Below are 27,584 nucleotides of genomic sequence, written 5' to 3' on the forward strand. Positions count from 1 at the left end.
CTTATCCATACTTGAGGGGTTGGTGAACATCATGCTGTGGCGGTGTCCAGAATCTTTGCATAAAGTTAGATTTGATTATGTTGTTAGAAGTTGATTCTCAAGGGCAGCATGGTGGCGCAGTGAGTTAGCACTGTGGCCTCACGGCACCGAGGTCCCAGGTTCGATCTCGGCTTTGGGTCAATCCGTGAGGAGTTTGCACATTCTCCCCGTGTTTGCATGGGTTTCACCCCCACAACCCAAAAATGTGCAGGGTAGGTGAATTGGCATTGGCCATGCTAAATTGCCCCTTAATTGGAAAAAAAATGAATTGGGTACTCTAAATTTTTTTTTTAAAAATAAGTTTATTCTTGATTGCTTCCTGTACGCAGGGAAATGTATTGTTTTGTGTGTTCCATTCTAAAGTTTGGCTCTCTATACTCTCTCTCTTCATCTACTAATAAAAAATTGGAGTGCGAGGCACTTGTGATTACATAGTTTGTTTGGGAACTGGTGTGCAGGGTAGGTGAATTGGCCATGCAAATTGCCCCTTAATTGGAAAAAAAATGAATTGGGTACTCTAAATTTAAAAAAAAAAGAAGTTTATTCACGATTGCTTCCTGTACGCAGGGAGATGTATTGTTTTGTGTGTTTCATTCTAAAGTTTGGCTCTCTATACTCTCTCTCTTCATCTACTAATAAAAAATCGGAGTGCAAGGCAGTTGTGATTATATAGTTTGTTTGGGAACTGGTGGAACCAATGTTCCTAAGGGCCATACTTTTTCCTAGGAACTGCATCTATTCTTTCCCCCTACCTCTGTTCACTTTAGCTGTCAGTCTGCTCATTTGAACTCGCACACAGTTTGGTTTGGAGTTATCTAGTTTTTTATCAGTACCTACACTGTAAGCACAAAAACACATTTACACGTACTGGAGACACCCTGAAAACATTATTACAAGCACAAATTAGCCTACGATTTGCTGAAGAAATCACCTACTCCTTCCACACTTATCTCCATTAACAAGTGCAAATAGCTCATTGCCACTGAGATTGAGACCATGCCCTCTACTGCTTCCTCGCATTCTCTCGTCCAAGACCCCCCCCCCCCCCCCCCCCCCCCCCCCCCCCATCTCCGTGGTCTCGTTTCCACACCTTTCTCATCTCGTGGCCTCTCTGAATCCATCTTGTCCATTAGACCCACCAATTGCTGCTCACTGCCCCCACCCTGCTACCCTTTCCTCTCTCTCCTCCCGCCCCACCAAACACATTTTCAAAAGTCTGTGCAAAAGATGTTGAGAGAAAAGAATGCATCAAGAACAGAAAGTGTGATCGGAAATAATAATAAAATTTCTGTTTGAAGATAAAACAGGCATGATCAAAAATAAGAACCTATTGCTTGTGTAGCAATATTCAGGGCATCAATAATTATGAGACAAGCATTGTCAGGGCACCTGGGCACACAGTGGAGAGTTATTTAAGTAAGAGTTATTTGTATTAAAGTCCTGCTCAGCTGTCAATACTGTTCTTGCTGACTACATTAGCCCAGATTTTCCAGTCCCATACCAGTGAACAGTGAGACATTCACTGCCAGTGAGGGATGCAGTGGAACCACACATTCCAGATGCCGACATGCCCCTGAACTCAGAACGTGTGGTTTGACAGTAATAACTGTGTCCAGGACTGGTTAGTGATTGCCCATACTTCCACTGTTTTTTATACTGATTTACTTAGAGTTGCCTTTTGAATGAGTAGGAGTGTCAAAACGCCTCCACGACACGACCTCCCCATCACCCCATATCTGTTCACTTCTGTTCCAACCCCCGTCACATCGCCATCCCTGGAATTGCACACTCTCTCCTCCCACACCCCTGGCATTGCTCATATCCCCTCCCACACCCCAGCTCACCGTTCCATCCCAGAGTTCCCGGTTCCTTAGTCCTGTCGATGCCACAGCAGTGCCAGCGGTCTGGGGGGAGGCTGGTGAGCAAAGCCAGGGGTGCAGGAGGGGAGTTGACCAATTCTGGGGATTGTGTAAGGTGAGTGAGCAGAGCCAATGGTGCAGGATGGTGGTTGAACACTGGTGGGAGTGCAGTGAACAGAGCCAGAGGTGCAGTGCAAGAAGGAGTAACTAGAGATGGAGATGTGAGTGTTAGTGGTGTGGTTAGCAAAACTAGGGTTACGAAAAAATGGGTGAGCAAAGTCTGGGTTGGGTGTGCTGGTGGATGGGGTGAGCTAGAATTAAAGATCGATGAGAGACAAGTTTACAAGACTGGAAGACACTGAATTGAAGGCAGAGTTCAAGGAATATATCTTCATTTTGAGATGTGAGAAAGGATTTAGCTTTACTGCAATTGCGCCTTGAAGTCTCACCACTACTGCTCACTACGTACCTCGCCAATGGATCCAAGCTGCAGTTGGGAGAGCAGGTTCCCACTGCAACCTCCGAATATGATAAAGGCATAATTTGAAGTGCGCTCCAGCATCATAAGTCATGGCTTTGCCACTCACAGATATATCCGGGACACCATCTCTCCATCCCCTGTTGTCTCCAATTCAAAATTTCTATTCTGAAAATCTTAATATTTAAATACCTTTAGGACCTCACCACTTCCTTTTGTTTATTAAGGGGCAATTTAACGTGGCCAATTCACCTACCCTGCACATCCTTTTGGGTTGTGGTGGTGAGATCCACGCAGACATGGGGAGAACGTGCAAACTCTACACGGACAGTGACCCCGGACAGAGATCGAACCCGGGTCCTCAGCGGCGTGAGGCAGCAGTTCTAACGATTGCGCCACCGTGCCGCCCTCTTTTTAGGACTTCACCACTTCCATCCTTTGTAATATTGGCTCCACGAATCATCTGTTTCCCCAGCTTTGGCCACTTGTCATTCCTGACATCCTCCTTCCCATAATTGGCAGCTATGACTTCAGCCATCGAGGCCTCGTGCTTTGGAATTCCCTCTATAACCTCCTGAATCTCTTCTCTTCCCCACCCACCCACCCTTCTTCTTTCTTTCTTCATGACCCCTCTTTTTATTTTTTCTTTGGCATCTTTTTTTTTGTCTGACTATCCCTCTGAAGTATCTTAGGATGTTTTTCTTTCTTAATGGTGTTCTATAAATGTAAATTATTATTGTTTCATAATTGACCATAGTATGACCAAACATTTCTCGTGAATAGTCTGTTTCTTTTTTTAATTCAATGTTTTCCAAATCCCATGATGCACTTTATTTGTAGCATCCTCAGAACAAGTCAAGAAAGTTTGTCGAGGTTAGCTGTCCTCAGCTAAATTGATTTTGACTTTTCCTTCATTAACTTATTGCCATGAGTAAATCTCACTCTTTTATGGTTTTGATTACTTAATCTGCTACTGATACAGTGCAATTGATGTTCGGCTAATGGATCTGCAGTTTTCTGGGTAAGGTTTGACATTTTCAAATGTATAGAATAATCATAATACTTCAGTAATTGTGCAGTCAGCCAGTATTTTCCCCCTCACTGAATACTTCTAGAAAATAGTCATTATCAGCACTCAAACATCTAATTGATATCAATGTTTTCTTTTAAATGCCCTGATAAATCAAAAGGAACAGGCTCTTAATGCCATAAATGAGTTTCTGTCTACATTTGATACTCATTTGTGAGGTAAAATAAGTTAAATAAAAAGGTTTCACATCGGGATCAGTCTTCCTTTGGATCTTTAAAATACGTTTTGTTCAGTGATGTGTTGGGTAGGCTGGGTCGAGGTGAACTGCACTTGATGCAGTGTAGCGGGAGACAGACCTCCAACACTTGATAAAATGCAACACGATTTTATTCAACATCCAAACTATTATACATGTTCAACTGTGGGTTGACATATGCTGACTTGACTGGAGACCTGACACTAGCCTGACCAGACTAACCTAGCTACCACATGGTGTAGGCACTGACTAGCTCACGAGCTCTGACTGTCTCAGAGGCTGGGTCCCGAGAGAGAGGGAAAACTGGTGCCCTCTGGCTTTATAGTGGTCGTGTCCTATTTGGTGATTGGCTGCTCTGTTCTGTGTGCTTACTGGTCATCCTGTGTGTCAATCACTGCCTGTCTGCACTCCATTGTATACATAGATGTATATTATGACATTCAGAAGAAGGAATAGTTCAAAATGGGAAAAGGAATTCTTGTAACTTCTGTTAACTGGTTTGGGTTCAGATTAAATAATGTTGTATAAAATTATTGATCATTTTAAAGACATGGACCAATCGGAGGTAATTACCATAACTTTGTAAAGGCAGGTTGTGACTGCTTGATTTTTTTTTAAGGAAAATTCATAGCTGAAGAAAATAAACAACTTCAATTTACGTAGAGCTTTTCGCATCTTTAGGGAAACACCCTATAACCAATTAAATGCTTTTGAAATGTAGCCCTGTGGTGCATGATGTAAGATTTGTGTTGGGGTGATTTAGCAAGTGAGAGACTTATAAAAATTAGGGTGGGTGATGTTGAAAAGAATGTAGCTACATACATAGATGTTTAGAGGATGGAAAGTACTAAATAGACATATGTGGATTACTTTTTGATTGGCCGGATTCAGGTAATGCTTTCCTATTGGAAATTCTTTTGTTTTCCATTTATGTGACCAATTTGAACATTGACTAATGAAGAATTGTATTAAAGTTTGCTGTTAAGTTAGAGGGAAGATTGCAGAGCAGTGTAGACTGGCTGATGGAATGAGCGTATACCTGACAGATGCAGTTCAATGCAGAGAAATGTGGAATAGTGCATTTTGGATGTCTGACTAGCAATCTCACCTGTAAATCAAAAGGAAGAATGCTCAAGCCACGTTTTAGATACTTGAATAGATAGTCTAGACTAATGGTTCAGTGCAGTACTGATGTACTAATGTACTTTGAGGTACTGCATTTCAGATAACTACTATCAGGTGGACACAAAAAAATCAACGGCACTATTTGTAGAAAAGCAGGAGTGTTTTCCTGGTTTTATCCCTATCAACCTCTCCACACAGATTATTTGGTCATTAACTTCTTTGATGATGTGGCACCTTGCTATGTGCAAATTTACCACTGCCTTCCCCTAGATTACAACAGTGACTGCACTTCAAAATTCTTCATTGGAGTGCTTTGGCACATAGAGCAGTTGATAACTGCATTATATAAATGCGTATGTCTGTTTCCATTTTACTTCAATCATCTTTTCTTGTCTTCACATTTTCTGATTTCTTATTACTTCTGACCTTCTCTCCCCAGAAACGTCACCGTTCTAATGACTCAAATGCGTCGGGGAGAGACCGGAGCCACAGCTGTGATTCTGTGGAAACAATGCCTTTTAAACTGAAGGAGGAGCAGTGGCTGGGCGAGATCTCCAATGCATTCATGCAGCAGTACATCCAGTACCTACAGAGCATGGGTTTTATCCTAGTGCAAGTTCGCCCACCTTCTCCTACAAGGAGGTAAGCAGAACAGTTCAATGCAAGGTAGCAGAATTACAAGTTGTGCAATTGAAAGAGCGGGGTTACCACTCAGTTATGTTACTCAATGTGAGCCATATAATTCATGCTGATGTGTTTTCGTTTTCCCATAATACTTGGGGATGCGATGGCGCTGTGGTATTGTTGCTGGACTAGTAATCCAGAGACCCCAGGGTACCAGGGTTCGAATCCCACCATGGCAGATGGTGAAATCGAATTCAATAAAAATCTGGAATTAAAATTCTATTGTGTCAATTGTTGTAAAAACCCATTTGGTTCACTAATGTCCTTTAGGGAAGGAAATCTGCCATCCTTACCTGGACTACATGTGACTCCAGACCCACAGTAATGTGGTTGACTCTTAACTGCTCTCAGGGATGGACAATGAATGCTGGCCCAGCTGGCGACACCCACATCCCATGAAGGAATAAAAGATCATCTTTAAATGGATGCAAGAGAATGAAATCCCTTGCAGTAAGCCACACTGATCCCACATTGCAACTTAATAAATGCCGTATCTATCTTCACAATACAAGAACAATGGTGAGCATCCACACACTGCATTTCACTAAAATAACCCCAGTAATTTATGTTTTGGGCAATTCAGGTGGCACAATAAATAACCTCCGGGAAAACTGAAAGAAAGCTTTTTTCACTGGCCCTTCCAGTTTCATAATCACATTTTCATCACACGTTGGAAATGTAAGCTAAATGTCAAATGTCGATCGTTATTATACACTTTCACTGCCAAGGGTAAAATGGAATGCCTGGACTGGAATGTAGAAACCCTGCTGTGGGAAGACGGATGAGAGTGGGAACAAATCAACTGACTGTTGCTTTGAAAACTATTTTCAGCCCACGTATATACAAAATAACAACTCGACTGGTATATCACCAGATCCTAAGAATAGTAAAAGCTAATGTCTGTTAGCTTGTAGACCTCATTTTTCTTACAGAACTGCAAGTCTAGATTGCAACACAATGCCAAAATGGCATTTCCATCATTTCAACCTCAATCTGCTTTTGGCATCACTACCTGTTTCTACTACACACTACCCTGTTGTAAAATCCTGTATGCATAACCTATATTGCACATTCTGTAATACATGGTAATATCCCCAAACAGACAGGATTTTTTATATTAGAATTTCTGGCTTTCTGAATTGAAATAACCACTGCCAAATAGAAAAGAAGATTGTTGCTAGACTTTACCATGTTTGTTTCCAAGCCCCTTTTTAAAAGTGTGAATAAGTTTGTTTTCATCTAAGTATAGGAACAATTCACAATATTCCCACTGGTATTCTGCACAAGTTGGTGCAGTTCTGAAATTTTACTACACTAGGAAACTCATCGAATCCTCAATTTTTGGCCAATGATTCCATTACCTTATTGTAGCATTCAGCCCCCTTTCCTGATGGTCACAATGCGCTGTCCGTACACAGTGGCAAGTCAAAACAGTAAGCAAGACTGTTGCCGACTTTACTGTCTTGTGCTTCGTTTTCCCCCCTTCTCACCAACATTAAGCTGTGTGCTATGATGAGACATACTGCATACTTGCTGATAGACCAAACTCAATCTTATTGCAGCAGTTCAACATGCCCCTCCAAAGGTTGCAAGCCAGTTACTTTTCCTCATAATCATCCTCTGCTGCTAGTATTCAGAAAATCTGGCTGTTGTACTGCAGTATCCCATTCCACTGATCACTTTGTTGCAACATTCATAGCCTGCCATGTTTGTGGGTTTATTTCTTTCAGTTTGGGACGGACTCGGCCATTGGACTCGCGATCTGTATCTATTCACAAGCAGAAAAGTGATGACAGCCCAAAGGTGAGTGTGGTGTTCTTTGTGTTGCTAAATTCAGGATGGTTGGAGTAGTGTTCACAAAGACCACAAATAGATTTTAAATTGAGCAAAGCTATAAATTTATTAACACTACTTAATTGCATTCAACACTCCTATATAATACAAAGTTTATAATTAACATATAATCTACACTCATCTATTACTAATCCCTATACTATTTCATTAACTGTGATCATTTTTTCCAATTAAGGGGCAATTTAGCATGGCCACTCCACCTAGCCTGCACATTTTTGGGTTGTGGGGGCAAAACCCATGCAAACACTGTGAGACTGTGCAAACTCCACATGGACAGTGAGTGACCCAGAGCCGGGATCGAACCTGGGTCCTCGGCGCCGTGAGGCTGCAGGGCTCACCCACTGTGCCACCGTGCTGCCGTGGTTGATTCAGACATGACATTAACCCTTGCAGTTCTTACATTTATGATAATGTCACAGTGAGCATTCGAGAGTTTAGAGAATGGTTTGTGGCAAAAATTTGAGCCTTTGCCCATTCAATCCAAAAATTATTATTGCCATTAGCGAGCGAATGCTCAAAGAGCTTGCATAATGGCAATGACGTTTCAAGGCAGGTGATCAACTTTTTTTGTGACAAAAGGTTAACATTTTAAGTTAAACAGCCAACAGCGAAATGGTGTAAGAACTCTTAAAATGTTCATGCGCTAATATTGTCAAATCATTTTTAGACTTCTATGCAATCTTTAAAATATCTTTCCGATACTATGCGAAACATCGGTTTTATTTTTAAATCTGGAAATCTGAAATAAAACCCCCAAAATGTGGAAATACTCAACGGGTTATGGCAGCATCTGTGGAGAGAAAGGCAGAGTTAATATTTCACATTTGTGATCTTTAATCAGAAAGTTCTAGCGGCCTACATGTGACTATAGACCCATAGCTTGTAGTTATTTCTTAACTGCACTCTGAAATAGCCTAACAAGCAATCCAGTGGTGTCCAGGAAGGTTGCTCAACCCACTCTTTTCAAGGGCAACCAAGGTGAGCACCATATGTTGCTGGCACTTGTCAGTGCTGTTCACATTCCATGAATGAATTTTTTGTTAAACTGGCCTTTTAGACCAAGCTGGAGTTCATGTTAAAACAAGAATAATGTATGCAAATTAATGGGAAAACTGACTGTAATTGAGGCATTTACAACACTTCAGTAGAACAAAAAGCACTTAAAATTGAAATGGCATGAAAAGAGATTCTTACAATGCCAACTTAACTGCAGCTCAAGAAGTAATACAACATTTAATTGCAAGTTGCAGAGTTCTGTCATGTTCATAATATTACTAAAATTAATTGATGGTTAGTTTCAATATATATTTCTGATTGAACATGCTGGAGAGATAAGCAAGCACCAGACGTGGACTGCCTGCATCTACCGTTATGCTACTGACCATCTATGCGCATCCTCGCAAAGATCAAAAGATAGTTGTGCTCTGCAGACTTCATGTCAGCTCGAAGCACGTTGCAAACCTATACCATCTTCCGCATGGAGATCTATAGTTAACCTGTACTGTAAACATTGCAGTACCAATGACAGTCAGAATCATCTCCTCCCTCAGATTTCCTGCTTTCAATTCCTAAGTTAGCCTCGGCGTGCTCTGCAGTGTTAGCCAATGTACTTCCCACATATACATCACATAATTGTCTGAAACCTACGGCAACACGTCACTGTTCACCACCTGTCTTGGAGAAAGTCGCCAAACTGCTGCAGCTGGTATCCTTAAGTTGCTCTGCCATGTGCGGAATGACTGATGCCGCTTTCACTAACATGCTGTTAGGCATGCATAGCTGCCCTACAGCTTGCAAACATCATTGAAAGAGGTGTGGGCTCTTGGAAACCAGTGACTAGTAAAAAAAAGTATTTTCAGTACTCTGAAATGTTTTAGATTTTAGCTCCTAAAGACTGCTTTAAAAGGAGTGTGCTTTGCAGCATGTGACATTTGTAATGGTTCTGTGGATGTCTGTATGGTAATGAGTGACAATGGAACTAGATAGCACTTGCCATGAGTGTGAGGAGACTCCGTCCTTGCCCTTAAAAATGCTGAAATACTGGGATAGCCAATTTGATGTCCTTGGAAGAATCAAGTGCTTAGAGGTCCTGAGCTTTTTTGCAACATAAATGTCAACTGGCAAACCCTTGCTCAGAAGTATCTTGGAGGAACCGTCTGATTAAAGAGAAACAATTCTTAGAGCACACCCAACAGTAGGAGGAGGCCCAGAAAAGGAGCCTGAGAAAGTAATACCAGTGATCCAGAGTCTAAGAACCGACCCCCACCTCCCTGAAACACCTGCCAAGTGTGCGGTCGAAGATGCGACTCCGATCAGGCTCATCGGCCATGCAAGGACCCACAGAGCCCATGACCACTAACACAAGAGTTTCTTGGCTGGACAATCATACTCGTTAGCGAGTGATCGCCAACGACGAAGATCTGTTCCCCTGCAATATGTAATATTATTACGAAAGCAAAGTCTGACACACACATTTACTTTTTGTAAATGATTCGCCCATCGAAATTAGGCATTTTGCTTATGGAAGTTTGGCACTTGGTATTATGAATGTGAGTGCATTGATCCCATGTAACCCTGGTCAGAGCACTTCATTTTTAAGTTTTTTTTCCCCAAAAGTTAAAATTGTTCTAGTCTTAAGGAAAATACAATGAACATCTTGCCTTTTTTGAAGAGAAAAGCAGTGCCGCTTTTTCTTTTGACAAAGTGAGAAAACAATTGTGTGTTTAGGTTGATCTTAGAAGGTACTTCAATATAGTTTGACATCTCTGTGTGGGCGTTTATTACTGCTGACCGGCCTTTGATTTTCGTCAAGCCCCCTTAGGAACATATGATCATTCATCACTTACTGCTTGGCACTAATGGGATTAGAAGTCCACCTTCCAGGAAACTTCCAATAAGCCTCAAGTTAGTGCAGCTTTGGTTCTAACAGCTACTCCTGGGATAGATTTGAGATTGTCTTTATAAGTTACCCTGTAAATCATGCTTCACAGTGTCTTCATTGTATGATACGTGCATGGAGCTATCTTAGTCTTCAGATAAATTTATGCCATCTTAGTTGCTGAACTCGCTGAAATCGATGATCCATTCAGCATTTAACGAAACAGACACATTCTGTGGAAGGAAAGAACTGGTTCGTCACCGCAGAAGCACTCTGCGATGTTATCTCTGCAGATCAAACTGATACTGTGTGAAGAGCGTTCCCATGCTAACAAGCCTTAGGCATATAATAGGACTCGCAGTAACTGAATTATTTGATGTATGTGTGGAAATCTATTATAGAGTGCGGACGGCTCCAGTGTAATGACCTACCATCTTCAAAGGGCTCTGCCAGGTGGAATTGTCCTCATGGAGCTTGCATTCCAGGTATGGATGATGTGCTTACTTGCAAAGATATCAGTCATTTTTCATAAATCTCTCAGCTGACCAGTGTATCTTATTTTGTGCAGGAGGGATATAACTACATTTTGTCACATAGAATTTACAGTGCAGAAGGAGGCCATTTGGCCCATCAAGTCTGCACAGACCATTGGAAAGACCACCCCACTTAAGGCTGCACTTCCACCCTATCCCCGTAACCCAGTAACCCCTCCTAACCTTTTTTTTTGGACACTAAGGGCAATTTAGCATGGCCAATCCACCGAACCTGCACATCTTTGGACTGTGGGAGGAAGCCGGAGCACCCGGAGGAAACCCACGCAGACACAGGGAGAACGTGCGGACTCCGTACAGACAGTGGCCCAAGCTGGGAATCGAACCTGGGATCCTGGTGCTGTGAAGCCATAGTGCTAACCACTATGCTGCTGTACAGAACTGAAAGACAAACATTTGGTGAATGGGACTTTACAAAATGATGTACTGAGTGATATCTGACCATATAACTCATGAGTGAGTGCAGTCAGATATATAACCCTCTGTACAAATGGATCATTTTACATGCCTTGCCTATCTGAGCTAGTTCATTACATTTCCATACATGTGGGAATGAGGTGAACAAAGTTGCTTAAAAAGTGCCTCATAAATGTTGTTTATGCAAAACATCTGGAATTATGGATTAGTTTGTGGTGGTATAACACTACTTTGCCTTGTACTGGTGTTTTTATATGTACTGAACAGAAGGTCAGAAAGACAAAGCCATAAGCGAAAATGTTTCTTGAGGCAATAGAAGATTCTAATTTCAATGACTTCACAAGGGCTAGCTGTCACAGTCTGCAGTTGTGCTGTTGATTGCTTTTCCGACATCCAGTCGTGAATGAATTGTAATGCCGTGCAGCTCAAAGTCAGGAAGACCAGAGCAGTTCACTCCTGCCACCAGCTCTTTGTTGTTCCATTAATTGCATCCTATTCTCCAGTGTCTCAGATTGATCCCAAGTTTAGTTTGATCCCAAGTTTGGTTTGATCCTGAGCTGCATTTCAGATTCTGCATTTTACCATCACAAAGAGCACTTACTTTCACCTTAGTAACAGCATATCTTTCTGATCCTACCTTTGCCTCTCTGCAACTGAAACCCTTCGCAGATCCTTTTCAGACTCGACTACTCCAAAGCTCTCTTTGCTAGTCATCTGTCCTGTGCCTTCTATAAATTCCAACTGATGCAAATCTCTACCCTGTGTATCCAGTCCCACCCACCCACCTACCTTCCCCATTCTCTCTGAACTATGTTGGCTTCTCAATCTCTTCTGGTGGATTAATTTAAAACCTTGGACCAAAATTTCTGGTGACCTCTTTTTTTTAATAAATTCATACATGAGATGTGGGCGTGCTGGCTAGGCCAGAATTTATTGCCCATTCCTAATTGAGACTCTTGAGGTGCTGAGCTGCCTTCTTGAACTGCTGCAATCCACGTGGTGGGGTACAATCACAGCGCTGATAGGTGGGGAATTCAAGGATTTTGACCCAGCGACAGTGAAGGAAGAGAGATATAGTTCCAAGGCAGGATGGTGTGTGGCTTATCATAGAATTTACAGTGCAGGAGGAGGCCATTCGGCCCATCGAGTCTGCACCGGTTCTAGGAAAGAGCACCCTACCCAAGGTCCACACCTCCACCCTATCCCCATAACCCAGTAACCCCACCCAACACTTAATGGCAATTTTGGACACTAAGGTCAATTTTTAGCATGGCCAATCCACCTAACCTGCACATCTTTAGACTGTGGGAGGAAACCAGATCACCCGGAGGAAATCCACGCACACATGGGGAGGATGTGCAGACTCCGCACAGACAGTGACCCAAGCCGGAATCGAACCTGGGACCCTGGAGCTGTGAAGCTATTGTGCTGTCCACAGTGCTACCGTGCTGCTTAGAGGGGGAACTTCCAGTTGATGGTGTTCCCATGTGCCTGTTGCCCTAGTCCTTGTAGATTGTAGCGGTTGTGCATTTGGAAAGTGCTGTCAAAGGAGTGAGTCATTGGTGAGTTCCTGCTGCACATTCTGGCACATTCCTGCTGTAAATCTGGCAGGGAGTGTAACAGAAGACCTAGGAATTAGACCAAGACCCAGGTATGCTGATCCTGGCCTTCTCCCATTTCCTGCCCTACCTTGTTTTGACGTGGAACATCCAAATGCCTGAAACAAGATTTTGTGCCGGCAGGTACACCAAGTGAGGGGAAGTACCTGGCTTCCTGGTGGCAGGCGTGGGATCTGCCAAAATAGTGGGTGCGTTCTTTGGACCCATCCGTTTCCTGCATCATGAGACCAATGAATGCTGATAAAAATAAGCTTAACTGTTAGCATCTAAAATGTATGGGGAACAATGCAAATACTCTCTGCAGGGATTTTCCAGCCTCAATGTGGCAGCCTTCCCTGTGGTGGGTGTGACGAGATATTCAAATCTCCATTGCCTCGATGGGAGGGGTTGGAAAATCATGTGCTATATAATTACAAATTATTGTAATAATACCCTCCACGCTTTAAGGCATACTTCCAGATCACACAAGCTGGCATCTAAATATTATTGCATGACACAAGGGCTTTCTTCCATTTGGTTGTTAGAAAAATAAATTATATGATTAAAAAGCTGATTCCGGCTATCGTCATACCCTCTCAGATGAAAAATGTCTCTATCTGTCTCCATTAAGGTGCCAATCATTCAATATAAATTGATGCCACCCAGGCTATAACCCAAAAGCTTACTTGTGAGGAGGTTAATGTTGTTTAAATTTTATTTACAAACCCAGGAATTCTGGTTTTGTACGAGGATAAAAACCTAGTTGGTGCTCTCCCAGAACCGCTGTCAGTCTGATTGCTGTGACACCTGGAATCTCAATACAGCAGTCAGCGTGATACTGTGACACTCTAGTATCCCAATCAGTGTGACTCGGTGAACAGCCTGGAATCTCAATAAAGCAGTCAATATGATAACTGGGTGACACTCTGGAATCTCAATGCAGCAATCACCGTGACTGGGTGAACAGTCTGAAATCTGAATATAGCAGTCAGATATGATACTGTGGCACTCAGACCTCAGTGCCGTACTTTTTTATTTCCCTAATGGGCTCGCACGCAATTCACACAGTGCCTTGGTATCAGATACATCGGGCGGGTCTTGTGTAAATCACCTGTTTGCTTGCCGCCCTGGACAGGAGGGTAGTCAGTAGGGTGGTGCGATTGACTCCCACCACTTGATGGCATCAGTGCCCTTTTTCAGGATCTGGATTCAGTACGACTGCCTGCCGTGGATTAGGTTCTGAAGCAACTTGAATATTTGCTCCAGCGCGCCCCTTGAATTTTTTTGTGATTGACAAATGGAATGTATGCTGCAGCCTGAGGAACTGTGTTTCATTAAACTGGGAGAACCCATTTTCTTTTGGAGCTTGGGCGACCTCTTTTGTGACAGACCCAGTCCTTGTGGATAATTAAGAATTTTCTGTACCTTGGTGTGACAATTACGTGGGTATACTTTGACTGAATTAGTGAACTTTTTCACCAAATTATACAGTTTTACTCATTACAAAGTGTCACGGGAACCTTCTATTGCAAGAGAAAAATGATTTCCTGGCTTCTGTTTGTTGATGCTGCCTTAAGTCACCTTGCAGTGATTTGCAGCAAAGTAGCATGTATTTGTCATTTTAATTCAAGTCCATTAAATACCAGAGACTAAAGCACAGGTATTTATTCACAATGCACCCTTTAATTTCTACTCTTTCAAATTTCTAGGGCTGTTACTTCTGTGTGAAACAATATGCCCTTGAGTGTTCCCGGATTCCAATGGGGCAGTCTGTGAATTCTCAGGTAACGTTGACTCTGTTAGAGAAGTAGAGGATCATGTTTTTATATTGAACATACTTAGTATTAAAGGCAGATTATTCATTTTAATTGACGCAAAATAACAAAACCTTTAAAAAAAAATCAATGTTACACAGCATGACTCTTAACAGGTGACTGGTTTAAAAAAAAAACTTTCATGTTTTCTGTGAGAAAATGTAAATGTTGCAGCCCCCCAATTGCTCCACTTTAAAACAACAGCATAACTAGACATTGCTTAATCAAGCAATGCTTCTGAATTAAATGAATGGAAGTGAGCTGTCTGGTGGGCTGGGAATACGATCATTGGAAATGGAACAGCTAATTGTAACAATGCTGTTGGATCAGAAAAATACCATTCAAACCTCACTATTCCTTCATCTCTGGCACCTTTGTTCGAACCCACATTCAACTTGGTTAAGAAATGATTGATTGCTCTAAGCAGTTGAGAAGAATTAAAAGCAGTTATGGAACTACACTATGGGGTTGCTTCGCTTGGCCATATAACCAGACATGAGGATGTCGGGCAAGGAACTGGACTAAATTGTAACTGATAAATTAGGAGCGGCATGGTGGCACAGTGGTTCGCGCTGCTGCCTCACAGTGCCAGGGACCCGGGTTCAGTTCCGGCCTTGGGTGATTGTGTGGAGTTTGCACTTCGTCTGCATGGGTTTCCTCCCACAGTCTAAAGATGTGCTAATTAATTGGATTGGCCATGCTAAGTTACCCCTTAGTGTCCAAAGATGTGCAGGGTAGGTGGAGGTATTGGGATAGGGCGGGGCAGTGCTCTTTCATCAGGCAGGTGCAGACTCGATGGGCCGAATGGCTTCCTTCTACACCATAGGAATTCTATAGTTCTATTCAATGGATAAGTGAGTAGTCATCAGTTTTGTTGTCCCTTTCTTCCCACATTAATGAGAGATTTCAAAATATAGCAGTTGATTGCTTTTGACATCTATTTTTATCATAGAAGTCTCATAGGTTTCACAGAAAACCATCCTGCCATGGTCCTTTGACACCTTTGCGCGCTTTAAAAATACTTAAGTTGTTGTCTTTGAATATTTGCCACCTGGTGTCAGTAGCTCCCTTCATAAAGCAATGTATCTGGTTCAGTCTCACAGACTATTTAATTCACATCTCACCATATGTTGAGAATATGTTGTGTAGATTTGATTTTTCTGATGGTTCTAAATTTGCATTGTCGTATGGAATCTGTTTAAAATGACACTTGTGTATTTTCATTTGATTTTTACAAATGGCATGAGTGATCTTCCTATATATTTGTAAATAATTTGTAATCTCTTCTCAGTCTTTATGTTCAGTTATTCACAACATTTGGTTACGGCATTGCCACCTAACAAGTTACATTATACGCAACACTGTCCTTTGACAATCAAATTTAATTTTTCAAATTCTGAAGGAATAAAACTGTGCAGAAATTCCTGTCAAATCCTAAAATGTCAAAATGGAGATTCTGCGGAATTAAGACAAATTTGGTCCTTGACCTCTGTCAAGCAATTTGTTTGTGCCTGTAGGGGGAGTGTCGGTTGCTACATTCTTCGTTTGTTTTAACCAGTGGGAAGTTAGTAGCACTTGTATAAGTGCCCCTGTGTATGAGAAATATTTAAAAGACACATGCATTTTCCAATTGAGCAGCTTGGCTCCCACATCTAATACCTCAGTAATCTCTTGTTTCTCAAAGTTGTCTCAATATTTGTCTCTGCGTTAGTCCACTTCTTGAATATTTGTTTTTTAAAATAGATTTCGAGTACACAATTCTTTTTTTTTTCCAATTAAGGGGCAAATTAATGTGGCCAATCCACCTACCCTGTGCATCTTTAGGTTGTGGGGGTGCGACCCACATAGACGTGGGGAGAATTTGCGAACTCCACATGGGCAGTGACCCAGGGCCGGGATCGAACCCGGGTCCTCGGCACCGGGAGGTTGCAGTGCTAGCCACCGTGCCGCCATGCAGCCCTCCTTGAACATTTGAAGTGTTTGAAAACATTTGTGCAATTGAACCTAGCCCCTGCTGAACATGCCCTTGACATACTGCACACCTTGTAAGGTATTAGCACGGAAAGTGAAGAATAAAGAATTCTGATGATAATGCCATATGGCCTTTTAGTTCAAACCATTTGACCATGCCAATCTTTACAGATTCTAAAGATCTTCTTTAATTTGCTGCTTCTCAAAGAATATAGTTAACAAAACAACTTGAAACTTTAAATTGCAAATTACTGATTGGTTTATAGCTAGAGCTATAAAGGACAAACTTTCTGAAGAAGTCAACAAATCGTAACAAAGGAAACATTAGACATCAGGCAGAGGAATGTTAATGAGGATTTAGTTGCAAATATTTCATAACGTGATATTTCCAAACATTTGCAACAAATAGCTTGTTCCTGGATGATCTCAAATCCACTGACAACAGAGACTGATCCATGGAGCAATGTGTTGGTGGTTCCAACCACCTCAAGAGTCCTGCATTGGAAATCATCAAAATGCCATCTAGCATTAGCTGAGGATAGAATCATAGAATTTACAGTGCAGAAGGAGGCCATTCGGCCCATCGAGTCTGCACCGGCTCTTGGAAAGAGCACCCTACCCAAGGTCCACACCTCCACCCTATCCCCATAACCCAGTAACCCCACCCAACACTAAGGGCAATTTTTGACACTAAGGGCAATTTAGCATGACCAATCCACCTAACCTGCACATCTTTGGACTGTGGGAGGAAATCGTAGCACCCGGAGGAAACCCACACGCACACGGGGAGAATGTGCAGACTCCGCACAGACTCCCAAGCTGGGAATCTAACCTGGGAACCTGGAGCTGTGAAGCAATTGTGCTAACCACTATGCTACCATGCTGCCCAAGCAATGGATCTATGACTAGCCTTAATCTTTAGTGGACACAATGGACAGAGTTTCATACATTCAACCTGGCTCTGTGGCCACAGGAGCAAGCTGAGATGTTATGGGATGCCGTTTAATCAGGAGGGCGACGTGGGGCGGAGAGCCTGTCTCCTTCCCGACGATCCTTCTAATTAAGCCAAGGATGGGGTATGTCGAGTTCTGCCAATGCCCTTGTGGCCTGTCTGTGATAAATTAGTGTAGGAAACTTGCTAATTGGGCAGCCTGAACCCCTCGGAGAGCTCTGTTAGCATGAAGGGCAGGCTCCAATGTAAGCCCCATCCCTGTCCTTCATGTTGGCCACCTCACCTTTCCCCCACAGGATTCTACTTGGTTACTGCACCAAAATTTCACCTAACATGAAGTATTTTCAAATAGTTTGCACAATATATCCAGATTAAGCAGTGACTGAGCAGTTTATGAAGGGCACATTTTCAACTGCATGTCCTCATAGGTGTCAGAACTGTTGCTTTGGCACTGACCTGGGCATTGGAGGAAGTGGTGATAACCATAGATTAAAATTGTCTCCAAGATAAACATGGCCTTTCACACATAGAAATAAATCAGATGAGAAGTCTATTTTTACAAAAGAGAAGCTATTTCTTCCACTTTTTTTTTAAAAAGCGGCTACTATTGCTGCTTCTCCTAGGTATTGGAAAAATGTGATTTGGAAAGGAATGTACTGTGTTTATTTAAAATCTGGGTGAATAATATGTTTGGTGACCCTTCGATTATTAGGCTACTCTCACAATGTTTTATGATTAATTCTGGTCTGTGGCAATGCCTAACTTAAGTGTACTGTAACTAGATTAGAAACTGCATGTGTGTCTGTTGAGTGCCATATCCATCTCAATTCCTGTCTCCCATTAGGGCTCTCTAGTGTCCAAAGTTCGCATCAAGTGCCTTGCCGAAGTGAGTTCGGTCTCAGAGTCAGCGGTACGTCCCAAGCTCCAGAGGCCTTACTCTTGTACGCCTTCTCTCCTTTTCAACTTCACACTGACTTTTTTTGCCAATTTTGCTTATTTTCTGATTCTCTCCCCCTCACACTATGGCTCTGAGTATTAATAATTCTAACGGAATGGTTTAGGTGTTATTTAGATTTTGTTCTTCTTCAATTCATAGACATTCATTCTGTGTGCACTGTTCAGCTATTAATTGCACATTATTGCACGATTATTTGACCAAATACCGGAAGAATTGGAAGTATCTATCCCCACTATTTCCTCACTCTTTTATCTGCGTGTTCCTCATTCATTTAGTCAGCAAACATTAAATTAAAATTGCTGTCCTCCCAGGCAAGGAGAAAAACAATTACCCTTTGAGAAATGGCACTTGCTCTGCTTTGCAATTGGGCAATCATTCTTTTTAAAAAAAATATATATTTATTAAGATCTTTTGACAACACAATTTTTTCCCCTTACAAACAATACTCCCCCCCCCCCCCCCCCCCCCCCCCCCCGTAACAAAATAACACAAAATCGCATTGAGCAAGATATATACATGGCAAAATGGTATATTTACATAGCTTTATACACTGGCTCTTGCCCGCACGTGCCAATTTCCCCCACCCTCCATGTTATCTCCCGCTCATCCATATCCTCAAACAGTCTCTCGTTCCGAATATTGCTAGCCCCCAGCTTGGCTTGACCCGGACTTTCACCACCTGAGATATTGCTCCCGCCACTCCTCTCCAGAACCCCTCTTGTGCCAGGCATGACCAAAACATGTGGACATGGTTCGCCGGACTCCCTGAACACCTTCCACATCTGTCCTCTACCCCAAAGAACCTACTCAACCTTGCCCCCGTCAAGTGCGCCCTGTGAACCACCTTAAATTGTATCAGGCTGAGCCTGGCACACGAGGAGGAGGAATTAACCCTACCTAGGGCATCAGCCCACAAACCTTCCTCGATCTCCTCCCCCAGTTCCTCCTCCCATTTACCCTTCAACTCTTCTGCTAGGACTTCCCCCTCTTCTTTCATCTCTTGGTGTAATGCCGAAACCTTGCCCTCCCCGACCCATACACCCGAGATCACCCTGTCTTGAATTTCTTGTGCCGGGAGCAACGGGAATTCCCTGACCTGTCGCCTCACAAAAACCTTCACCTGCATATATCTAAATGCATTTCCCGGGGGTAACTCAAACTTCTCCTCCAATGCCCCTAGGCTCGCAAATGTCCCGTCAATGAACAGGTCCCCCATTCTTCTAATCCCCGCCCGATGCCAGCCCTGGAACCCCCCGTCCATCTTCCCCGGGACAAACCGGTGGTTACCCCTGATCGGGGACCACACCAAGGCTCCCACTGCACCCCTGTGCCGTCTCCACTGGCCCCAGATCCTTAACGTTGCCGCCACCACCGGGCTCGTGGTATACTTTGATGGCGAGAATGGCAGCGGTGCCGTCACCAACGCCCTCAAGCTCGTTCCTTTACAGGACGCCATCTCCATCCTCTTCCATGCCGCCCCCTCTCCCTCCATAACCCACTTGCGGATCATCGTCACATTTGCTGCCCAGTAGTAGCTCCCTAGGTTTGGCAGCGCCAACCCTCCTCGGTCCCTACTGCATTCCAGGAACCCTCTCCTTACCCTCGGGGTCTTATTCGCCCACACAAACCCCATAATACTACTTACTCTCTTAAAAAAGCCTTTGGCGATCACGATGGGAAGGCACTGAAACACAACCAAAAACCTCGGAAGGACCACCATTTCGACCGACTGCACTCTACCCGCCAACGAAAGCGGCAACATCTCCCATCTTTTGAAGTCCGCCTCCATTTGGTCCACCAACCTCGTCAGATTCAATTTGTGTAGGGCCCCCCAACTCCTAGCTATCTGGATCCCCAGATACCGAAAACTCCCCTTCGCCCTCCTCAGCGGTAGGTCCCCTATCCCTCTTTCTTGGTACCCTGCCTGTAATACAAAAAGCTCACTCTTCCCTACATTGAGCTTATAGCCCGAGAACTCCCCAAACTCCCTCAGAGTCTGCATGACCTCCACCATCCCCTCCATTGGGTCCGCCACGTTCAACAGCAGATCATCCGCGTATAGCGACACCCGATGCTCTTCTCCCCCGCGGACCACCCCCCACCTGCATTCTCCCCAGACCCTTACTCAGCTCCTCCAACTCGATTGGTGCCCCCAAACCGGCCGCCTCTTGCTCCTCCACCCTCGGGAACCGCAGTCGGTCTAGGAATCGTCTCATCCCCCCCCCCCCCCCCGGGGGCTGGGATCTGTACAGCTCTTCATAGAAGGCCTTGAATACCTTGTTTATTTTCGTTGCACTCCGAACCGTGGCTCCCCCTCCATCTTTGATTTCCCCTATTTCCCTCGCTGCTGTCCTTTTACGGAGCTGGTGTGCCAGCATCCGACTGGCCTTTTCCCCGTACTCGTAGGTCGCCCCCTACGCCTTCCTCCACTGTGCCTCCGCCTTCCCCGTGGTCAACAGGTCAAACTCCGTCTGGAGCCGTCGCCTTTCCCGAAGTAATCTCTCCTCCGGGGCCTCTGCGTATCTCCTGGCCACTCGCAAAATTTTCCCCACTAACCTCTCCCTTTCCATGCCCTCTGTCTTCTCCCTATGAGCCCTGATGGAGATGAGCTCTCCCCTGATCACCGCCTTCAACACCTCCCATACCACCCCCACTCGCACCTCCCCGTTGTCGTTGGCCTCCAAGCACCTTTCGATACACCCCCTCACCTTCCCACACACCACCTCATCTGCCAACAGTCCCACGTCCAGCCGCCACAGTGGGCGTTGGTCCCTCTCCTCTCCCAGCCCCATTTCCACCCAGTGCGGGGCATGGTCCGAAACGGCTATGGCCGAATACTCCGTCCCCTCCACCCTCGGGATGAGCGCCCTGCCCAGAACAAAGAAATCTATCCGGGAGTAGGCCTTGTGCACGTGGGAAAAGAAAGAAAATTCCCTGGCCTGCGGTCTTACAAACCTCCATGGGTCCACTCCCCCCATCTGATCCATAAACCCCCTGAGCACCTTGGCCGCCGCCGGCCTCTTTCCCGTCCTTGACCTGGAGCGGTCCAGTGCTGGATCCAGCACTCGATTGAAGTCCCCTCCCATTATCAGTCCTCCTACCTCCAGGTCTGGAATGCGCCCCAACATGCGCTTCATGAATCCAGCATCATCCCAGTTCGGGGCGTATACATTTACCAACACCACCCACGTCCCTTGCAACCTACCACTCACCATCACATATCTCCCTCCATTATCCACTACGATAGTCTTGGCCTCAAATGACACATGCTTTCCCACCGGAATTGCCACCCCTCTATTTTTTGCGTCCTGTCCCGAATGAAATACCTGTCCTACCCATCCCCTTCTTAACCTAACCTGGTCCGCCACCTTCAGGTGTGTCTCTTGGAGCATAGCCATGCCTGCCTTCAGTCCCTTCAAGTGCGAGAACACTCGAGCCCTCTTCACCGGCCCATTCAGGCCCCTCACGTTCCACGTTATCAGCCGGATTGGAGTGGCTCTCTCTCACTCTTTCCCCCCCCCCCCCCCCCCCCCGGCCGGCCGGCTAGCCATCTCCTTTTCTGGGCCAGACCCGTGTCCGCGTCTCCCTCACCCTCCGGTCCCCCAGCCAGGGGACCTCCGTCCCGACCACCTCTTCTGTGTCCCATTCCCTTTCGGCCAGTGCAGCAGCAACCCCCCCCCCCCCCCAGCGCTAGACCCCTGTCTAGCTTTGCTCCCCCCATATCACTCCCGTAAGTCAGCTGACACCTGCTGACCCCGGCTTCCCCCACCATCCCTTTGACCCCCCCCCCCGTGTGGGAGTCTCACCATCAATATACGTTCCTTCGTTCCCCTTCTCGGCTTTCTTCCCGCGCACGTGAAAAGAACCCCGCGCTTTCCAAAGCCTTCCCCGCCCCCTCTGGCGCAGCTCCTGTCGCGGCCTTGTCTCTCTCCCCCAGCCCATATAACATTCCCTGCGCGTGATTGACCCCCTATATACAACAACCATCATACTTTAACCCTCAAACACCCCTCACCCTCACAAACCCTCAATTAGAGTCCAACTTTTCAGTTAGTATAAAGGTCCACGCCTCTTTGGGCGTTTCGAAGTAGTGGTGTTGGCCATTATGTGTAACCCACAGTCGCTCTGGCTGCAACATTCCAAATTTCACTCCTTTCCGATGCAGCACTGCTTTGGCCCGGTTGAAACCCGCTCTCTGCTTAGCGACCTCCGTGCTCCAGTCCGGGTATATTCTGATCTCTGCGTTGTCCCACTTGCTGCTCCGCTCCTTCTTGGCCCATTTCAGGACCCTCCCTCTGTCCGTAAACCGGTGAAGTCTCACCACCATCGCCCTTGGCGGCTCATTTGCCTTGAGCTTCCTCGCCAGCACTCGGTGCGTCCCTTCCAGCTCCAGCAATCCCCGGGGGGGCCTCCGCGCCCATCAGCGCCCTGATCATTGTGCCCGCACATGCCGCGGCGTCAGCCCCCTCCACTCAATCTGGGAGACCCAGGATCCTCAGATTATTCCTCCTCGACCTGTTCTCCAGGTCTTCGTGTCTTCCCGCCCACGTCTTGTATAGCGCCTCGTGCCGCTCCACTTTCACCGCCAGGCCCAAGAGCTCGTCCTCATTCTCACTCACTTTGTCCTGGATCTCCTGGATCTTCATGGGCTTTCTGGGTTGCCCCCAGTCCTTCAATTATTGCCAACATAGGCACCACCATCTCCTTATGCAGCTCCTCGAAGCAGCGCTTGATGAATTCCTGCATCTCCTCTTTGTCCCCGGCCGCCGCCATTTTGCCTGTTTTCCCTCTCTTCTCCCGCTGCTCCAATGCCACTTTTTTTGGCCGTTTCGCTGCGGGTCCGGTCCATACAAGTTAGATGGGGACCTCTCTCCTCTCTTCCCCACGGGTTGGCTGTGAAAAAAGTTCCGTTGGGGCTCTTCTATCGAGCCCGAAAGTCCATTTTCGCGGGAGCTGCCGAATCATGCAGCTTAGCTCCGCATAGCCGCAACCAGAAGTCCCTTGGGCAATCATTCTTTTCAATCCCTCCTATTTTGTATTAAAGGCCATGTTATCTTGCCTTGAGTGTTTTACTGGCCAAAATCTTTGTACACAAGTAACAACTGCCATTTGCATATATGGAACACTTATAATGTCATCACATCACAAAATGCTTCACAGATTCATTGCTATTATTTGGAGAGAAAATGTGGGTTTTAAGAAATTCTTAAAGAGGAGGAGGAGGTAGAAGAATTTAGCAAGGGAATTTCGGAGCATGGGCCACAAGAGGTCGCTAAAGGCACGGCCTCCAGTGATGGGACAAATAGAGTTGGAGAAATAGAGAGTCCTGGGGGTGGGGCTGTAGGTTTCCTGAAGGTTAGAGACATATGGAAGAGGGAGACCATGATGAGATTTAAACACAACAAATGTTTTGATATGATAGAATCATTGAATTTACAGTACAGAACGAGGTCATTCAGCCCATCGAGTCTGTACCGGCCCTTGGAAAGACAACCTACTTAAGCTCATGCCTCCGCCCTATCCCCATAACCCAGTAACCCCACCTAACCTTTTGGACACAAAGGGCTAATTTAGCATGGGCGATCCACCTAACCTACACATCTTTGGTCTGTGGGAGGAAACCCACGCAGACACTGGGAGAAAGTGCAAACTCCACACAGGCAGTCACTCGAGGCAGGAGTTGAAAGGGGGTCCCTGGAGCTGGGAGGCAGCAGTGCTAACCACTGTGCCACCATGCCGCCCATATGTAGGGGAACAGGGAGTTAATATAAGTCAAGGGGACAAGGTTCGTAGGTCAGTTGGACATGGTGTGCAATGGGATAGGGAAAGCAATGTTAACAGAGGGTGAAGGATAGGAGCTTAACAAGGAGATCATTGGAATTGTCAAGACCAGAGATGACAAAGACATAATTGAACATTTCAGCAACAAATGGACTAGGTTAATGGCGGGGGCAGGTGATCTTATGGAAACGGGAGCTGAACTCTGTTTATGGTTGATACCAAAGGGTCATGTGGATGAAAAAGAGGATAGGGACAAATCTAGATAGGCAGGGGATGGGAAGAAAGGCAATTTCTGATATTCTTTATCTGAAAAACTAGTTAAGACTCAAACTGGATGAGAATAGTTGGAAAATAAAAAGATGGTGTAGGAAAACAATGGCTTATGTGACTGTCTTGGAAGTTGAGTTGAGATGGGGGGGTCACACAAGGAGGGAACAACCACAGTGGGCAAGAGTAGAAATTTTGTTAGGCTCGTTCAGAATTAATCCTATTCTAGGCAACATCCAAATATAATATTAAATTTAACTCCTTTGAGAGATGGTGACTGCAAATTTTGTGGTAACCAATCCAAAACTTACCATGAAGCTTTTACAACTGCACAGTAGTCACTGACTCATTGTCTCTTATTCAGAGGAGCCACTATTTTTCTTTTTATAAATGTAGAGTACCCAATTCATTCTTTCCAATTAAGGGGCAATTTAGCGTGGCCAATCCACCTAGCTTGCACAATTTTTGGGTTGTGGGGGCGAAACCCATGCAAACACGTGGAGGATGTGCAAACTGCACATGGACAGTGACCCAGAGCCGGGATCGAACCTGGGACCTCAACGCTGTGAGGCCGCAGTGCTAACCATGCTGCCCAGAGGAGCCACTATTGGCCAAGCGGCATTCACTTCTCTAAGTGGTCTCAAAGAGTGAGTATTTCTGTTGCATTCGAACTGCAGTTTCTTGCCTTGTGTGGCCCTTTATAGATGATTTGACCCACAATGTGATTCCTCGGACAAAAGCAATTTGTAATTCATAAATTCCAGTTTGTCTACAGCATTTCAGAGAAGATAGTGACACAGGACGGTACAGTTGTTCAGTACATAAAGAAGCAAGGAAAAATATTATTCCACTTGCTTTCGCTTAATGCTATGAAAACCTGGCATTGTTACTGTTAAAATATATCAGGCCCCTCCACTAAAAATCTATTATTGTGCCAAACGCCCTGTACAGTAATCAAAACTGCATTCATATCATAGGGCTACTCAGTGACACATCCCAATATAACCCTCCAAACCTCGTAAAGAGTAAACCTGTTGCCTGAAACAAAACCGAGTAACGGCCGTCCTCGAGACCTGTTGGTCCTTGGGAGTGGGAGGTCCACCATAAATTCTCTCCACACACAATGTGGGGACAGCAATTTTATTTTCATGTTGAGTTTCCATTGTCAACACTTCACCCAATAAATAAAGAATCAGTAAACAGTTTGGAATAATGCTTGTTTTGGATGCTGACAGTGCAACCAGATGGATATCTGTGGAAATGCTGGGAGGATTTAAAGGTGCTTTTATGAGAGTTACTTCACTCTGAAGGAATGCTGCTGTGGTCATTCAGGCACTATGGATGCTCGTTGGGAATTCTTGGGAATTTGGGCTTTTGTGTTCAATATTGTTGCTTTTATGAGTCTTTCGTAAGTCAGCTGTCTTCCAGTTATGGTGAGTAGATTGTACAACTGCTCATACTATTTCTAATAGACATAATAGAGTGAGAGAACCACATATCTATTCCAGTGTGTTTCTAAAATCAGGGCATTTCTTATTCTAGGGAGCTATATTTTCAAATGTTGAATCCTGTGCACCGACACGTGCCTGCTGTAAAAGAATTCTGATCTTTAAGAACATTGTTCTGAATTCCCCGAGACTCAGTTAAAACTGGGTCCAGATTTTTGCTTCTGGGTCAGGTGGGAAGAGGTGGGAGAATTCCCGATGCCATGAACTTGACCTTTAAAAATGGCACAGTAAGAAGTCTTACAACACCAGGTTAAAGTCCAACAGGTTTGTTACAATGCCACTAGCTTTCAGAGCGCTGCTCCTTCCTCAGGTGAATGAAGAGGTATGTTCCAGAAACATATATATAGACAGATTCCAAGATGCCAGACAATGCTTGGAATACGAGCATTAGCAGGTGATTAAATCTTTACAGATCCAGAGATGGGGTAACCCCAGGTTAAAGAGGTGTGAATTGTGTCAAGCCAGGACAGTTGGTAGGATTTCGCAGGCCAGATAGTGGGGGATGAATGTAATGCGACATGAATCCCAGGTCCCGGTTGAGGCCAGACTCGTGTGCGGAACTTGGCTATAAGTTTCTGCTCGGCGATTCTGCGTTGTCGCGCGTCCTGAAGGCCGCCCTGGAGAATGCTTACCCGGAGATCAGAGGCTGAATGCCCTTGACTGCTGAAGTGTTCCCCAACTGGAAGGGAACATTCCTGCCTGGCGATTGGATTTTTGGTCTGTGGGGATGGGCTAGAAAAAGAGTCGGGGAAAGTTACATGGAAAGAAGTGAGGAGGCTGCCAGGTGCTGAGGTAGGCAGAGTGGAAGACCTGCTTCAGGACACTGGCACTGTGTCTAAAAATGAAGATTAAATCATAAAGCATCCCTCCAGCCCTCACTCACCCTAACCCCTCTGGCACTCTCCATACCTTACCCATGCCAACCCGTGCTACCTCATGCTCTGTTCCCACCCCCTTGGCCCCTCATATCTTCCATACCAACCTATATCTATGTACCTCATTGCCCTCTATAGCCCCAATACCACCAGTGCCAACTCATGTACCCCACCGTTTGTCTTGCATCTCCCATACAAACTCACCTGGTATCCACCATGGGCAGATCCCATGCAAAGATGAGATTTTAAAAAAAGTTCCAAGTGCCTATTGTTGACTTCACTTTAATGAAAAACACTCTCGCAGAAACCCATTTGCTACATTTTCATTTCTTCCAGCTAAATAAAGCCTTATTTTATTCACATGCACAATATCTTATAACAAGCATTGGAATTCATAGTTCCACATCAAAGAGCCTTTTATCGCTAGTAGCTGTCAATCAAATAGTGAAATGCAAGGCACCCTACTGTGATATTGGATGGTTGTGATATCAGTCATGCAGCCATAATCCTAATGGAAACCCTCAAGCTTATATCAACAGACAAAGAAATATCAAGCAATTCTTTTTAATATTTAAGATAGTCTTTCAAGTTTTAAAGGGTTGGACTTTTAAATATCGTGACAGCTCTATTTGACAGTCCCTTTGACTGCTTCTAACCATTTTGACGGATCCCTTTGACAGGTGCTTCTG

General features: G+C 44.8%; 1 protein-coding gene across 2 annotated transcripts in view; it reads left to right on the forward strand.

The window, feature by feature from the left end:
• Positions 1 to 27,584, forward strand: part of szt2 (SZT2 subunit of KICSTOR complex) — a 292,175-nt gene that overhangs the window by 232,168 nt on the left and 32,423 nt on the right. For both annotated transcript variants that reach the window (XM_072510616.1, XM_072510617.1), the window contains 5 exons: positions 5,227 to 5,429; positions 7,202 to 7,274; positions 10,605 to 10,688; positions 14,479 to 14,553; positions 18,351 to 18,416. In XM_072510616.1, the coding sequence (XP_072366717.1) occupies positions 5,227 to 5,429; positions 7,202 to 7,274; positions 10,605 to 10,688; positions 14,479 to 14,553; positions 18,351 to 18,416 (501 nt within the window). The remainder of the gene's footprint in view (positions 1 to 5,226; positions 5,430 to 7,201; positions 7,275 to 10,604; positions 10,689 to 14,478; positions 14,554 to 18,350; positions 18,417 to 27,584) is intronic.

Source organism: Scyliorhinus torazame, chromosome 7 (genome assembly GCF_047496885.1).
Source record: "Scyliorhinus torazame isolate Kashiwa2021f chromosome 7, sScyTor2.1, whole genome shotgun sequence".
NCBI lineage: Eukaryota > Metazoa > Chordata > Chondrichthyes > Carcharhiniformes > Scyliorhinidae > Scyliorhinus > Scyliorhinus torazame.